The sequence below is a fragment of the Lolium rigidum genome, chromosome 3 (assembly GCF_022539505.1).
Source record: "Lolium rigidum isolate FL_2022 chromosome 3, APGP_CSIRO_Lrig_0.1, whole genome shotgun sequence".
NCBI classification, from domain to species: Eukaryota; Viridiplantae; Streptophyta; class Magnoliopsida; order Poales; family Poaceae; genus Lolium; species Lolium rigidum.
Genome location: NC_061510.1, coordinates 31,666,522 through 31,684,055, shown reverse-complemented (window position 1 = coordinate 31,684,055; position 17,534 = coordinate 31,666,522). Strand labels below are relative to the sequence as shown.

The following is a 17,534-nucleotide window of genomic DNA, read 5'->3' as shown; positions in this document are numbered from 1 at the left end:
TTCAAATTGGCAGGTAGAAGATGTTCTGATATATTTGTTTGCCGTTTGTAGAATTGTAGATATAACTCATCAGGCCAAAAATATACTTATATAATTTGAAGAACAGATTTGCGTTTGATAAGATACAGAACCAACGTAGCTTCAACTTGGAGCCCTACTTCTTACAGTAATACAGTTACAGGTACGATTAAAAAATAAGTCGAGAAATTAGACTACGTGGAAGCCCTGTGCAGACAATAATTTCTGTATGAATTGCTCACACACAACAGATTCTCAGTGTAACCAACTGACCATCAAATATCAGTCAACATGGTGACTGATGATGAAAGACATACTTCCGTTTTGATTCTAAAGGAGATAAACTTCCATCATTTGATAGTGAGAAGAACCACTGCCAGAAAAATGGATCCCAGAACCAATAATAAATAAGTATCTCAATACTTGCATACCCAAATCTGACCAATTGCATAACTTCTGGGCCTCATGCACATATCATCAAGCACTTCAGCTGCTCTTGCGCGGAGCGTGTTGGACGGAGAAGCATCGATGGCCTTGTGAAAATCTCAAATAAAAGGTGAGCACAGATCAAGCAGTGATTGCCAATAACATCTTAACCCATTATAGGGGAATCCACTGAATCTATAAATATTGATTTTCTTGACCACGAGATGTTCATTGATTTTGAGGGGCGAGCGAGAAGGTATCACATTACTGCGGACGCAATGCATTTCCTGCAAAGTGGATACGGAGAAAAAACTCATCAAAAATCATAAGGACATAATTAGATAGATAGAGAGAGAGAGAGATCAGAATCAGAATTAGATGACGCAGGTGTCAACTCTTGCCAGAAATTGGTTCAAGCTTCAAAGAGAAAGATGAAGATTGGGAATCAATAGACAGTGCCACATGACTCCATACGTGAAAGCTGTGCATCCTCTTGATGTCTTTTTTTTTGCGGGTAACATGACATCAAGAGCTATAGCCAACGATTGAATCCTTGGCCGCCTGGCGGAGAGCCATGGAGGTAGCGCTCCTTCTGGTTGGAGGTGAAGGAGGGATCGGTAGTGTGGAGAGGAAATGGAAAAGACAGGTTAGGTGCATCAGGCAGAATATTAACAGATTAGTTGGTCAGTTGAAAGGAAATTGAAGGATAATGAGGAGGCCGAAGCTGCCTTGTTAATGTGAGGCGAAGTGATTGCAAAAGTAGGTGGAAATTAATGGTGTATTGGTAATCAATTTAGACGGGGAGAGAATACGATCCGTTTGTTGGATTTTGCGGCAGATGAACATGGACTCTTTTTTAACCGGTTGTAGTAGCATGCATGGCTGGTCGTGTTCATATAGATCTACGGGGTACAAATAATCATGCTGAGATGGCACGCCATGATTGCTTGGAGATGCTTGCTGAGATGGATAGCTTGCATGTCAAGAGAAATAGGTTAGTGGGGATGAACTATTTAGTTATTATAGATTTGATGATCATCGTGGTGTTCGGCCCGGTTATGCGACGGGATGGTTATAGTTGCCCAGGCGGCCTATAGCAGGCCCATTTGCGGCCCATTCTCTCACTGCAAGCCCGGCCGTGTTGGCACAGCTGAATCACAGACGAATGGAAGGAACGCCGATCTAGGGTTCTAGACCCAGCCGCCACCATTCTCCAACCTCTGTTTTGTGCTCCCCGTGCCGTGCGTTAGGACGGAGAAGAGGCGGCGGGCCGGCGGAAGGACGACACCGGCGGCGGGAGCAGGAAGCACAGATTAGTGTTGCTGAATTTGTAACTCAGGTTTCGGTTCCTTGCTTAACTCTTGTCTAGCTCTCATAGAGCAAACCTGTCATCATGTACACGCCCGTAACGAATAAAATTGGGGGACATCCCTGATAATTTTGAATGCCGTAGAGCTGGCACATGTTTCCACTGTATGTAAATTGTACAGTGGGATGCGGCAACGTATTTATCATACTAGTCTTCAGTAGCACCTGGCAAAATGAAGGTAGCTGCTGTCATATCCCCTTCATGGTATCATGTTCTAATTGTATCATGCACACCGAGTGTGGATTTGCTTTATTGCATCTGCACAAACGTCATGCTGGAACTCAGACCGCAGAGTGTTCGTTGTTAGCAGACTTGAAATTCTGTGAAGTGCATATGCCTAAGTTCTGTGCCCTTTTGTTCAATATTAAAGCGTGTCCAGAAGTCTTCTGCATTACCTACTAGTTATAACTTCAGTTGAAAATTTCGGTTAAAGATGATACTGATAGCCTGTCTCAAATTTGTATGTGATTTGGGATAAATAGCCTTCTTTTCTATCTCAATATATGAGAAAACAACCCGCAGATAATTAGTGTTCATTGTGAATGCACAAATCTTATCCGTTCAGGTACCTCCATGCCAAGAGATTTGGTACACAGGTTTTAGAAGCATTAGAATGTAGGAAGAAATTTGTCCTGTACCTGTCTAGTTGCTAGTGCTATCAGCAGTCACTACTATAGTTCAGACTGTTAAATTGACTGCTGCGCCATGCCCTTTTTTTAGGTACAAGTAGTTTTTCTTTATAGATTGTTTTTTTTTTTGCCTTGTCCATTACTTATAACTTCAGTAAGAATTTGTGATCAAAGATGATACACTGCTTCAGCTTTGTTTGCAATTGGGGACAGACAACCTTTTTTAAAACTAAATAAACTTGAAAGCAACCTGCAGATAGTTAGTGTTTAATGTGAATGTGCAGTTGCTATTTGACTGTCAACTCAGCTGATCTATTCCACGCATAGGTGTAGTTGAACGGTCGGTTTTATTACTTGAGACTACTCTCTGATTTGAGTCAAGCGACAAAGAGGAAAGGACACTGTGAGGGATAACTGGGCTTACCCCGGTGGAAACCTAGCTTTATACTGAGCCCTCTACAGACACCACACCGAGCCGCCTACCATCAGACCGCCGCTGCCGCCATTAGGAACGCAACACCGGTGGCGTGGCCACGTGGGTCTGTTCCTCCCCAGGGTTCTGCTCCTTGCCAAGCTCTGTTCTTCCGTCCTGTTCTGCTCTTTACCCTAGGTCTACTCCACTGCTCTGCTCCTCCCCAGCTCCCCTAGCTATGCTTCTCCACCATCTGTAGCAAGCCACCAAGTTGGAAGTTCCAGCTGCATTTGAGTAACTTCTCCTTCTCCCTTTGCTAATATGCTACTGCCTTTTACACTTTCTGATTTCTGGTTGCAATTGTCACATTCTCCGGTCTTTTTTCATGGAATCCCATTCCTTTCCACCTGTTGTAGTGGTGGAAGCTGCAGGCACCAAAACAGTGCATTGATGGAGCGCGGTTCCTCTTCACTCCTTCAAATTGTACTAGTATATTAATAGTTCAGTACTAAGTTAAAAAAATATATACTTCAGCACTAGGTATGTTTGTAGTACGTACTGGTGGACTCTACATGTCGACTAGTCTACGAGTTGGTACCCTAGGGACTACGCTCGACTTGTAATCCTTGTTACGTGGTGTTTCTGTTCAGAGTAATGCCTACAGACATGTATGAAGGTCTGAATTTTTCTCTTAGACATACAATTGTTGGGTATTTAGCATACCTTAGCTTTATGGTTTGTCTGTTACATGGTTGTATCAGTTCAGAGTAATGATTGGAGGTAACTCAGGAAAGTAAATGAGGCAGTCTGAATTTGCCACTTAGTTTATCATGTGTATGACATTATTGAATCAGTCTGTGGTTGTTCATGCATTTTTCGTTACATGGATTGTTTGTAGTAGGTACTGCTGGACTCTAAGCTCTAGTCACGACTAGTCTATTAGTCAGTACCCTAGAAACTAGGCTCACTAGTAATCCTTGTTACATGGTGCTTCAGTGCAGAGTAATGGTTGCAGACATGTAACCGTGAAGGTTTGTATTCCTTGCTTAGACATACAATTGTTGGGTATTTAGCATATGTTAGCCTTATGGTGTGTTTGTTACAAGGCTATCATTTTAGAGTAATGATTGGAGTTAACTTGGTCATGCAAATGAGGAACTATGAATTTGACACTTAGTTTATTGTGTGTGAGGACATTCTTGCAATAGTTTCGTGTCTGTTCATGCATTATTTGTTACATCGATTATTTGTGGGAAATCATGGACCTTCTCCATGTGATAACTTTCAAGAAGGCGGACTAACAAACCTTGAGTTAACTTCAGAAACCTTTTTGCGTTGCCAAGAAGATTTTGTTTCAGAAATCTGTGTTTGCTCTTCACTTTAAACTACTACTATATTCTTTCAGTGAAACTTCATTTTAATTACTTATGTTCCACTAGCTAGCTACTGATAGCAGTTTGCAAGCAAACCTGCCATATTAATTGACGTGAGTTTTTACTGCAGATCTGAAAAAAGGAATAACATGGCAACAACACTTAAAGATGTGGCGACGCGGAAACCTGTTCTAGCGACAATCCGTCTCTTAGTTCCCGCTGGAGCTGCCAAACCTGCACCACCCGTTGGACCAGCTCTCGGTTTCTACAGGCTTAATCTGATGGCGTTCTGCAAGGACTTCAATGCCAGGACACAGAAGTACAAGGCAGAAACTCCGATGCAGGTCACTTTGACTGCCTACAAGGACAGCACTTTCGAGTTTGTGGTCAAGTCACCCTCGGTTTCATGGTTTCTCAAGAAAGCAGCAGGCATTGACACAGCGAGCGGCCGGCCAGGGCACAGCATTGTGACATCCCTCTCGCTCCGTCATGTCTACGAGATCGCGAAGCTGAAGCAGACCGACCCCTTCTGCAAGCACATGTCGCTCGAGGCCTTGTCCAAATCCATCATCGGCACGGCCAAGTCCATGGGCATCGAAATTGTTAAGGATCTGGACTAGCCTCAATCGTAGTTATATTGCTTTGATCTGCAATTGTCTGGTTTTATCTGACCTGGACGAAAGTAGGTATTGGATTTTCTTTTAAAGGCTCCATCCTTGGAAATCATGCCTCCATTTTCGTAATCAATTTGTATGTGGCACTTTGCTTCAAATGCAGCCATTCGGCGATGGTTGGCTAATAATAAAGTTTCAGCTTTCTGTGAACTGTCTTCTGGAACAGATAGATGGCACTGAACTTGTTGTCTAACTGCAAATTGCGACTTCAACGCCTTCCATGTGAAGATGTTTGCTTCAGAAGGTAGACATTGCTGTACTGAATTCTGTTTTGGGTATCTTAGGCTTGAAGTTATAATGATTTCTCCACCTAATGATAGGTGATGAGACATGCATGTGTAATTGCAATGTTTTTTTTTTGAAGGAATGTGTAATTGCAAATGTTATTGTTGCTTGACCTTTGATTTTAAAGGAAGATCGGGACTCGGTTCATATTAGAGCTGGACCTGCAATTCACAGGAAACTGTAGAAAACCACCCTGTGGTGTTCACACTTCAGACCAACAAGGTATGCTTCTGTTGCGAATATTGTCCTGATTCTTCACTTAGCATAAGGTAAGTTTTTTCATTGCATCTGGATTACTTGTGCCAATTTGCTTGTCTCGACCTACTGTGGTACCAAATGGCACTTGTGAATCTGCATTTCAGCTGGCAGAGCTTAGAGCATCTCCAGCCGCGTCCCCCAGACCGCGCCGGATTGAGCGTTTGGGGGACGTGTTTTGTTCGTGCCGCCTTTGGGGGACGTCGCTCCCCAGCCGCGTCCCCCAAACGCCTCCTCCAAACATTTAAAATACTTTTTTTTGGCTTTTTTTATTTCAATTTCCAGTTAGGCACATGGTTTTCCACAAACTAATACATAGTTTGAACCGTCGTGGACACAAATATAAAATTTTGCAAAGAAACTAAACCTAACTAGGCCGTGCATCGAAGGTTTCCTGTGTTCGCTGCTAAGAAAGAACACTCGAGGGCACACTCAGTCACCCAAACTGGAAAATCCAACGGGAGGATGGTGCCCTTGTTGGTTCTACTGATGAGGCGAACATCCAGAAACCTCCGTGCACGTGTTCGCTGCGAAGAAAGAACACTCAGTCGTCCTCCTCGTCGGTGTCGTCGCCGTGGTAGTCCCGGCGGCACCGCGTCTCGTCGAAGACCTTGACGCTCATGTCCCTGTCGCCGAAGTAGGAGAATAGGAGGATGAAGCCGGCTTCGAGGCTGTGGTGCCGCGCGAACTTCTCCCAGCCGATGTTGAGGTACATCTTGCCGCGCGCGTCGTAGATCACGTCGACGATCCACCGGTAGTAGCCGCACGCAGCCTCCCGCGGATGCATCGTGCGCGGGCGATCGTCGCCGGCGACGTAGTCGGCGAAGGAGTCCGGCAGCCTCCGGATGCCGCGCGGGTCGCCCGCGAGGACGAGGACGAACTCGAACCGCACGTCCGGCTCCACGTCCATCTCCGACGATGAAGCCGACGGCGTGGAAGGCGACGGCGAGCGTTCGGCTCCGCCGCGGCCACGACCACGACCACGACCACGGCCGCGAGGTCGGCCTCCGCCTCTACCAGACATAGCGTCGAGTCTTGTTGAGATGGTGGCGGCTAGGGTTTGGGAGAGATGCGCTAGGGTTTGTGTGTGAGAGGGACGATGAGAGGCGGCCCTTTTATAGGCCGGAAGGAGGCGGAGGAGCGGTGGCGCGCATTAACGCCGGCACGTAGAGCTAGGCGCGACGGGACGCGTCGCTGCGTCGCTCGCGGGAACCGCACCGTCGGCTGCGTCGGCTGCGGGAACCTGCACCGTCGGCCGCGTCGGCTGCGGGAACCGCACCGCCAATAACCTACGTCGCGAGGTAGGCGACGGTTAGGTTAAAAATTTATTGTGCCGGCGACGAGTCGGCCCCGCTACTCCCCGCCTCGCTTTTCGTTGTGTCCGGCGTCCCCGGTGCGTCCCTGTGGGACGGGGACGGGCTCGGGGCGCCGGACACCGTATGGGGCGCGCCGGACAAAAATGGGCTTTGGGGGACGCGGCTGGAACGGTTTTTTTGTCCGGCGCGCCCCAAATCCCTTTGGGGGGACGCGGCTGGAGATGATCTTAACATAAGCTCAAGTTTTTTCATTGCATCTGGATTACCCGTGCCAATTTGCTTGTCTCGTCCTACTGTGGTACCAAATGTAACTTGTGAATCTGCATTTCAGCTGGCAGAGCATAACTGATCATACGAAATGTGGAAATCTTTTGTTCATTTTGGTTGGATGAAAAGCACTTGTGAATCTGCACCTCAGCTGGCAGAGCTTAACTGACCATACCAAATGTGGTTATCTTTTGTTCATTTTAAATTAATTCGATGAAAAGTACTTGTGAATCCGCATTTTGGCTGGCAGAGCTTAACAAATCGTAGTGCAATGGTGAGATTCTGAAGGAATGCAGCACTAGAAATGACAGGAGAATCTTGTTCGCTACACGAAGTAGTACAGAGAGGCTGGACTAGGCCATGGCCATGATGAGTCGCTACAATTATTTGGGGTCTAGGAGTACTGAAACAAGAACACGAGCTCCGCCTATCAACGTCAGGTTCAGCGTGACAGCAGCAGCAGCAGCAGCAAGGTTCAGGTGATCAGGTGGTCGCCGAAGCCATGGACTGGTGAGCGGCGGCGGGGAACCCGGTGTAGCTCATCGTCGTCTCTTCAGGGCCAGTGCCGTCGTCGGTGTCCCACAGGAAGGCGGCCTGCGCGGCGAGGACGTGGCTGTTGCGCGGGTCGGCCCTGGCGGCCCGGTCGAAGTAGGCGGAGGCGCGGTCCTCGTCCCCGTGCACCTCCCAGACGAGCTTGGCGTACTCGGCGAGCAGCTCGCCGTCGCCGGGGTCGGCGAGTATGGCGCGGGAGTAGTACTCCTCCGCCCGGCGGCGGTCCCCCTTGACCTGGTAGAGGAACCGCGCGTAGTTGCGGAGGAAGAGGCCGTTGCAGGGGTCCTCCTCGATGAGCTGCTTGTAGTGCGCCTCGATCCCGGACGACCGGTCCCCTCCGCCGCCCGAGGCCACCGGGTGGGTGCCGCCGGTGCCGCCGTTGCTGCCGCCGTCGTCGGTGGCGGCGAGGAGCAGGCCCGAGCCGAGCCGGTCGATCCCCAGGCCCCTCGCCAGGAACAGCGGGTGCTCCTGCGTGTACGTGCTGCCGAACATCCCGAAGCTCATCTCCTGCTCTGTGTCGTCGTCGGCGTCGTTTTCGTCCTCCTCGTCCCACGACCCGTCGCGGGCCGCGAAGGACTGGATCGTCTCGAGCGGGGCCGGCCTGGATCGGTGGTGGTCGTCGGCGCGGCCGCCGAGGGATGAGAGGTTGCCGTCCGAGCACGCCCGGCGTAGGCCGCCGCCGCCACAGCTGCCGCGCGAGCGCTCGTGGTCCGATCCGCCGCCGCCGGCGCTGGACAGGCTGCAGGAGATGGCGGGCGGGTGGTAGGCGACCGTCGGGGAGGAGTCGGCGAAGTGGACGGCCGGGGAGTGGCCGCCACCGCCAGAGGAGGCGTGCAGCGCGCCGAGGATCGGTGTGGAGGAGCTCCTGACCAGCATGGTCTCTGTCTGCCGCTGGCACTGGCACTGGCAGGAGCTGCTGGGTTCAGACGTGACTTGAGACTCGTTACTGGACACTGCTGCTGACGCCGCTGGTTGTTGCGGCTGGGTTTTATGGAGGCGCGGGAGATTGATTGCGTGGTGGAGATGAACGGGTTGGGTTTGGCTTCCTCCGGCGGCAGGCAGGGCCATGTGAAGCACGGCCGCGCGCGCATGGGGAACGGAACAGACGGTGCGGGAGGCCTCCGGCTCGACGGCCACACGTCCGGTGCGCGGTATGACGGTGACCTTTCCGGCCTCCACGGCCCGTGTTGTTTTGCGCTTTTGGTTGGTGTCCGTCGTCCGTCCGTCTAGATCGGCCTCGGCAGCTAGCTACCGGCGATTTGCACAAAAATAACCCTTTTGTCAAACTACAGCACAGACTGACCCTCCGGCGAAACTATTTCACGGATCTAACCCTTTTGTGTGGCGCCCCTCTCACGGGCGCCACACATGCCCATGTGGCTCCCCTGGCGCTGGCGCCACACACCCATCCGACGTGGTCTCCTCGCCGCTGAGCTGGTGCGCCCATCCGACGTGGCAGCATGTGTGGCGCCCCTCCCAACGGCGTGCACTTGGAATCCCCCAAAGCATACTGTGAGACAAATCCTCTGGGACTTAGCCGTTTTGCGAGGCTCGATGTGTGGCGCCATGCCACGGGCGCCACACTAGCATGTGTGGCGCCGATGCCACGGGCGCCACACATAGAGGCTCGCGAAAACGGCTAAGGACTTATCGTCCGGAGCCCCTGGATGTTTTCGACCCAATACTTGATATAAGTTGGCAGGTGTGGCGCCGATGCCACGGGCGCCACACAAGCACTTGTGGCGCCAGTTGGAAGGGCGCCACACGTTGACTTGTGTTAAAACCATGAAAAATCCTACCAAACTCCAACAGTTTTCATTGCATACAACAAGTAGCAGTCTCAGAACACAAGGTGCAATCTCATGAACATACACAACAAGTAGCAATCTCAGAAGATGTAGTCCACATCGTAGCAAGTAAATTAAAACAACAAGTACCATTACAGACATTGTTCACAACTCGAAACTTATGAAGAGTTCACAACAATACGACGCACATCCTAGTGTCGTCCTCGACGTGCCGTCCTCGCGGGCTGCTTCCGGACGGCCATCCTCTTCGTCCGCTGTCGTGGCTGCTCCTGCTGCTGCTCCTGCTGCTCCTCCTCCTCATCCTCCTCCTCCTCCTCCTCCTCCTCCTCCTCTGAAGAGAACGGCTCGTCGTTCCTCATCTTCGACAAAGCTGATATCCGCCGCGGCCCCTCATCCTCCTCAGTGACAACCTTCTTTCCTCGGTTGACATAATCTTCCGGAGTGTACCGGTTTGGACCCTTGCCCCTTGGCTTCAACTGGTAAGGCTGACCGTGAGGCTTGCTTCGAGGTACGCTTTGGAAGTATGGCTTGACTCAGAATTAGCTCGTCCTCAGGAATCTTCACAAACACGAACACATGAGATTACAAAGTTGAAATTAGGAAGAACATGTTTGACAGCAACAAAATAGTCCATACCTCCCGCTCTTCTGAAGAGGAAGATGTAGCGATTTCGGCTTCCCGGCAACCAAGCAAGTTGGCTAACCGCCGCATCTTCCGTGCAGTGTTCTGCGTCATCCCGTTCATGGTTACAAATCCACCACATCATAGTATCGTACATTCAAAGTTGGTGATCATACCTTAATGAAATACCGCAACGGTCCGACAGGCTTGTCATCTGTCCCGCTCTGCTCCCACATAACCTCGCACTCCTCAAGTTGTTTTTCGATCTCCTTCCGCTGTGACAAATATAGCATACACAATTGAAGCGACCACATGGCAATGTAGATGATGTACTAGTTAGTGAGAGAATAGAATACCACGAAGTTCAGCTCGGAAGCAATAGAAGTCGATCTCTGACGATTGTACCATTACAAGTAGCAATCTCAGAAGATGTAGTCCACATCGTAGCAAGTAAATTCAAACAACAAGTACCATTACAGACATTGTTCACAACTCGAAACTTATGAAGAGTTCACAACAATACGACGCACATCCTAGTGTCGTCCTCGACGTGCCGTCCTCGCGGGCTGCTTCCGGACGGCCATCCTCTTCGTCCGCTGTCGTGGCTGCTCCTGCTGCTGCTCCCCGCTGCTCCTCCTCCTCATCCTCCTCCTCCTCCTCCTCCTCCTCCTCTGAAGAGAACGGCTCGTCGTTCCTCATCTTCGACAAAGCTGATATCCGCCGCGGCCCCTCATCCTCCTCAGTGACAACCTTCTTTCCTCGGTTGACATAATCTTCCGGAGTGTACCGGTTTGGACCCTTGCCCCTTGGCTTCAACTGGTAAGCTGACCGTGAGGCTTGCTTCGAGGTACGCTTTGGAAGTATGGCTTGACTCAGAATTAGCTCGTCCTCAGGAATCTTCACAAACACGAACACATGAGATTACAAAGTTGAAATTAGGAAGAACATGTTTGACGACAACAAAATAGTCCATACCTCCCGCTCTTACGAAGAGGAAGATGTAGCGATTTCGGCTTCCCGGCAACCAAGCAAGTTGGCTAACCGCCGCATCTTCCGTGCAGTGTTCTGCGTCATCCCGTTCATGGTTACAAATCCACCACATCATAGTATCGTACATTCAAAGTTGGTGATCATACCTTAATGAAATACCGCAACGGTCCGACAGAGCTTGTCATCCGTCCCGCTCTGCTCCCACATAACCTCGCACTCCTCCAGCTGTTTTTTCGATCTCCTTCCGCTGTGACAAATATAGCATACACAATTGAAGCGACCACATGGCAATGTAGATGATGTACTAGTTAGTGAGAGAATAGAATACCACGAAGTTCAGCTCGGAAGCAATAGAAGTCGATCTCTGACGATTGTACCATTACAAGTAGCAATCTCAGAAGATGTAGTCCACATCGTAGCAAGTAAATTCAAACAACAAGTACCATTACAGACATTGTTCACAACTCGAAACTTATGAAGAGTTCACAACAATACGACGCACATCCTAGTGTCGTCCTCGACGTGCCGTCCTCGCGGGCTGCTTCCGGACGGCCATCCTCTTCGTCCGCTGTCGTGGCTGCTCCTGCTGCTGCTCCTCCTCCTCCTCCTCCTCCTCCTCCTCTGAAGAGAACGGCTCGTCGTTCCTCATCTTCGACAAAGCTGATCTCCGCCGCGGCCCCTCATCCTCCTCAGTGACAACCTTCTTTCCTCGGTTGACATAATCTTCCGGAGTGTACCGGTTTGGACCCTTGGCTTCAACTGGTAAGCTGACCGTGAGGCTTGCTTCGAGGTACGCTTTGGAAGTATGGCTTGACTCAGAATTAGCTCGTCCTCAGGAATCTTCACAAACACGAACACATGAGATTACAAAGTTGAAATTAGGAAGAACATGTTTGACAGCAACAAAATAGTCCATACCTCCCGCTCTTCTGAAGAGGAAGATGTAGCGATTTCGGCTTCCCGGCAACCTAGCAAGTTGGCTAACCGCCGCATCTTCCATGCAGTGTTCTGCGTCATCCCGTTCATGGTTACAAATCCACCACATCATAGTATCGTACATTCAAAGTTGGTGATCATACCTTAATGAAATACCGCAACGGTCCGACAGGCTTGTCATCTGTCCCGCTCTGCTCCCACATAACCTCGCACTCCTCAGCTGTTTTTTCGATCTCCTTCCGCTGTGACAAATATAGCATACACAATTGAAGCGACCACATGGCAATGTAGATGATGTACTAGTTAGTGAGAGAATAGAATACCACGAAGTTCAGCTGCACGATCACTATATACCAACAATAGTGGACGAATCAGAGGGAATCGAAGGGGAATACCTTGAGGAATGGAGGAGGAAGGACTTGGCCGGCCGGATCTGACGATTGCTTGGTCGATTTGGTGGGGGGGACGAAGGGGAGTCGGGCGGCGGCGGCGGTTTCCTGGGAGAAGAGAAGAAAAGAGAGAAGAACTGGTTGGGTCGGGCTGGGCGCGGGCGCGGGCGCCACACTTAAGTGGATGTGTGGCGCCCGTGGCATCGGCGCCACACATGCTAGTGTGGCGCCCGTGGCATCGGCGCCACACATCGAGCCTCGCAAAACGGCTAAGTCCCAGAGGATTTGTCTCACAGTATGCTTTGGGGGATTCCAAGTGCATGTGTGGCGCCGTTGGGAGGGGCGCCACACATGCTGCCACGTTGGATGGGCGCACCAGCTCAGCGGCGAGGGGACCACGTCGGATGGGTGTGTGGCGCCAGCGCCAGGGGAGCCACATGGGCATGTGTGGCGCCCGTGAGAGGGGCGCCACACAAAAGGGTTAGATCCGTGAAATAGTTTCGCCGGAGGGTCAGTCTGTGCTATAGTTTGACAAAAGGGTTATTTTTGTGCAAATCGCCCTAGCTACCTGGATAGACAGTGATGCCGGCGATGGCGATCGGACTCGCCGTGGACTGGTACTGTGTCACGTGGTTTGTGCCGGCCGAGCAGATACGGCCTGGTAGCATTGGTATTTTCCGTATTTTGGTGAGTGGTGTCCGTGTATTCGGGTGATCAGGTGTGCAATTTTTTTTTTATTTTTACAATATTTTGAAACAACATATCAATAACATTTTATTCATACAATCAGACAAATAGAATTAAATTATTCATACAATCAATCAAACAAATAGTACTTAAATTATTCATACAACCCAACAAACAAATAATACTTAAATTATTCATACAGCTAAACAAATAGAAATAAAATCATGCATTGTTGGCGGCTCCTCTCCTCACCCACAAATGCGCAGCTAGATCCGCCTTCAGTTGTGCATGGACATCTGCATCTCAAATTTCATTGTGCATACGAAGAAAAGCGGCTTATTCTTGGCGTATATGCTCTACCTCAGCGAGTGGCTCTTGATAATCAAATGGTTGATCATCCTGCACAGGTGTGTCGCGCTCGCTCTTAATGATTATGTTGTGCATGATCACACAGGTGTTCATCACCTCCTACATCTGAGCCTTAGACAAAGTGAGAGCAGGGTACCTGACAATGGCGAAACGCTGCTGAAGCACCCCAAAAGCACGCTCAACATCCTTGCGTGCTGCTTCCTAGCATGTTGCAAAATAGGCTTCCATCTCGTTTGATGGAGACGGAATTGTCTTCACAAATGTAGCATGCGTCGGGTAGATACCATCAGCTACATAGTACCCCTTGTTGTATGCGTGACCGTTTACCTCAAAGTTCACGCCAGGAGCTTGTCCCTCAGCTAGCCTGGCAAACACCGGAGAGCGCTGCAGTACGTTGATATCATTGTTTGTTCCTGCCATGCCAAAAATGCATGCCAAATCCAAAGTTCATGGTCTGCCATCGCCTCAAGAATGACACTGCACTCACCAGTATGCCCCTTGTAGATCCCCTGCCAAGCAAAAGAGCAATTCTTCCAGCTCCAATGCACACAGTCAATGCTTCCGAGTATCCCAAGAAACCCTCTTGCTGCATTCTTTTGCAGGATCCGAGTTGTATCATCTTCTCTTGGTGCTCTCAAATAGTCTTTACCAAACACCGCTATGATGGCTCGTCAAAACCTGTAGAGAGTCTCTGTACATGTCGACCCTGCCATCCGTAGGTAGTCATTGGCTGTATCTGGAAAAGCTCTATATGCAAGACAATGCATTGCAGCAGTGCACTTCTGAATTGAGGTGAAGCCCCACAAACCTGTGCAATCTTTCTTGGCCATGAAGTACTTGTCGTACTCCCTGACGCCGTGGACAATCTTCAAGAACAGCTACTTGTTCATCCTAAACCGGCGCTGAAATTCCTTCGGTGAATGAGTCACGTCGTCATTGAAGTAGTCGGCATCAAGCAGCATTGCGCCGGCTTGACGATGCCGGTTGATGTTCCTACTCTTGCCTGGATTTGAGCCGCCGCGCCGAGGCATGACGAAGAAAGGTTGGCGAACGCGCATCATGTTCGTCAGAATCAGCTGCCGCTGTTACCGCCGAACAGCCTGAGTGTCCTGCTCCTCCGTGAACAGCTGCACCATCATCTCGTCGTCGTTGTCTATCGCGGCAATCAGACGAACAACTTGCGGGCGGGGCGGTTGTTCCGCGGTGGCGGCGAGCTCTGTTCCGGGCGAAACAGAGGCCGCCGGTCGAGGGGGTGGCGGCCGTGTCGATGGACAGCGGTTCCTAGACAGCGGCGGTGTCTATTGCAAGCAGGAGGCGCAGCGGCGATGACGACGGTGGCGATCTAGAGGGGTGGGAGTCAGCTCGAGCGTGGGTAGGAGGTGGGAAATCAGTGTGTCTGGCTGCCAGGCGGAGCCCACACTCGTTTTCAGACGTGCCGCGAGGCGCCGGCGCGCCCGATTCGCGCCCTTGGCGAAGGGGCCGGCACGGAGTTACTGGCGATTCTATTGGGCTCGAAAATTGACCGGCGCCGTTTGGGGCGCACCGGTGCGAACCATTTTCGCTGCCCGCCCCCAAAACGGTATCGAGACCGCTATGGGGCGCGCCGGTGGAGATGCTCTTATTTGCCCATGAGAGGTGCCTAGCAACTCATGACTAGTACAAATAAGCATCGGTGGTTATTTTTCTAAGCATCCCACTAAGCATCTCCCATTCTCCCATTTTCGTAACCAAGTTAATCCAGGTTGCATGTTCTGTATATTTGTAACATAAACATAGTGTTGATCTTTTTCAAATTGCAACTGCAATGCTTTCATGTGAAGAGGTTTGGTTGAGAAGTGAAATATTGCTGTACTGAACTTGGTTTTAGGTATCGCAGACTTTTACTCGCAGTTACAAGGCTGATATCTTGAGTTATATTAGTGGCAGGAAAAGCAAGTGTCATGAATTTTCGACTTTTTTTAGATGATGAATTTTTGACTTGGATTGCTACTTCCTCGTTGATCTTCAGTTAGGGTGTGTTCGGTTATGGAACGGCGTGAAATGGAACGGAATGGTTCCGTTTCAGAGAAAATGGAATGGTTCCGTCCCCGTGTTCGGTTTGGACAACGAGGTGAAACGCAATGGTAACGTTTTTTTGTTCGGTTTGAGGAATTGGATTGCAGAACGGAACGAGGTTAAACTAATATTTTATCTCAAAATCGTAATTAACAATGGCAAATAATTATTTTAATCTGAAAACCATAATTAACAACGCCTAATAGCGTTTTAAATCTCAAAATCGTGATCAACATCGGTTTTTTGTGCGGTTGGGAGAATTGGAGAGCAGAATTGAATGAGGTTAAACTTTAATCTTTTATCTTGAAATTGTAATTAATAGTGGATAATGGTATTTTAATCTTAAAATCATAATTAACAACAACTAATTATTTTTTGGTTGGATTAGTGGTATGTTTCGTAATTAACAGCAACCATTTAGGTGTCGTTCCTGTTAGAGTAATATGCTTGTTGTATTACAGGGGGCCAAAGGCCACAATATATAGTACATGTACAGGTGCACATATGCAGAAAGCCCCCTAACATATGGGGAAACTACAATAGACAAATATATACATCTAACACCCCCCCTCAAACTCATGGTGGATCCACAACACTGAGTTTGGAGAGTAAGAAATCATGCTTCGTAAAGAAATCCGCCAACTGCAAATCTGAAGGCACATAATGAACCGCAACAACATCATCCTGTACCTGTGCACGTGTGTAAAAAACATCAACACCGATATGCTTGGTCAGCTCATGCTTGACCGGATCACGTGCAATACTGATAGCACCTGTACCGTCGGACAAAAGTGGAGTGGGTGTCGTAACGAGACCCCAAAATCTGCAAGCAACCACCGTAACCAAGTCACCTCAAGCAATCAACAAAGTCATAGCCCGCAACTCAGCCTCAACACTCGAACGGAAAGCTGCGACCTGTTTCTTCGTCTTCCAAGCAACAAGCGAACCACCAAGAAACACACAAGAAGCGTAAAGCGAACAACGATCCGTAGGATCACTCGCCCACGTAGCATCCGAATAGCACCGGAGCCGGAGAGAGCCGGAACGGGGAAAGAAAAGGCGACGAGTGATCGTGCCACGAAGATAACGAAGAACACGGAGGAGATGACTATAGTGAACAGTGGTAGGAGCTGAGACAAACCGACTCGAATATGAACAGGATAAGAAATATCGGGACGAGTGACAAGCAAGATAAACAAGACTCCCAACAAGATAGCGATAACGGGTGGGATCGGGAAGAGGATCACCATCGTAGGGACGAAGCTTAACATTAAGCTCCATAGGAGTATCGACCGTGCGCTCATCCCCAAGAGCAAGCACGAGCAAGAAGATCCCGAATGTACTTCTCCCGAGAGATAGAAAAGCCATCGAAGTGGAGGAAACCTCAATGCCAAGAAAATAGCGAAGAGGACCAAGATCAGTCATAAGAAACCGATCGCGAAGACGAGCCTTGACGAAGGCAATATACTCGGGATCATCACCGATAATGATCATATCATCAACATAGAGAAGAAGAAGAGTACGTCCACGAGGAGAAGTGTGAACGAAAAGTGCAGGATCATGAAGACTAGGAGAGAAACCAGCAGCAGTCACCACAGAGGCGAAACGCTCAAACCAGGCACGAGGGGCCTGTTTGAGACCATAGAGAGAACGTCGAAGACGACAAACCATCCCATTGGGAACAGAATACCCAGGAGGAGGCTGCATGTAAACCTCCTCACTCAACTCGCCATTAAGAAAAGCATTCTCGAACATCAAGCCGGGAGACGGACCAGCAGCGAACGTAAGCAACAGCAAGAAGGGTACGCACGGTAGTCATATGAGCCACAGGGGCAAAAGTCTCATCATAGTCACGGCCGTGCTCCCGCTGAAAGCCACGAGCCACAAGACGCGCTTTATAGCGCTCAAGAGATCCATCGTAGCGAGTCTTAATTTTATAGACCCACTTACACGTGATAGGACGAACACCGAAGGGGGAGAAACAAGATCCCAAGTGCCGGTGCGCTCAAGCGCAGCCGATCTCCTCGGCCATGGCAAGTTGCCATTCGGGATGACGCTCGGCATCCCGATAAGAAGTCGGCTCGGAAACGACGTAAAGACCAT

General features: G+C 49.7%; 2 protein-coding genes across 2 annotated transcripts; one reads left to right on the top strand and one right to left on the bottom strand.

Moving 5' to 3' along the window:
* The first annotated feature begins 1,615 nt into the window (after positions 1-1,615).
* LOC124695445 (50S ribosomal protein L11-like) lies at positions 1,616-5,051 on the top strand. The gene is made up of 2 exons (XM_047228292.1): positions 1,616-1,783; positions 4,358-5,051. Exon 2 carries the CDS (start codon positions 4,377-4,379, stop codon positions 4,845-4,847), a length of 471 nt encoding a protein of 156 aa, XP_047084248.1. The 5' UTR covers positions 1,616-1,783; positions 4,358-4,376; the 3' UTR covers positions 4,848-5,051.
* Positions 5,052-7,507: 2,456 nt separating this feature from the next.
* On the bottom strand, positions 7,508-8,452 carry LOC124695442. The gene has a single exon (XM_047228291.1). The coding sequence runs from the start codon at positions 8,450-8,452 to the stop codon at positions 7,508-7,510; it is 945 nt and encodes a 314-aa protein (XP_047084247.1).
* Positions 8,453-17,534: the final 9,082 nt, after the last annotated feature.

Bases quoted from the DNA above. Each gene is read 5' to 3' on its own strand.
- LOC124695445 (XM_047228292.1), top strand. From the start codon at position 4,377: ATGGCAACAACACTTAAAGATGTGGCGACGCGGAAACCTGTTCTAGCG.
- LOC124695442 (XM_047228291.1), bottom strand. From the start codon at position 8,452: ATGCTGGTCAGGAGCTCCTCCACACCGATCCTCGGCGCGCTGCACGCC.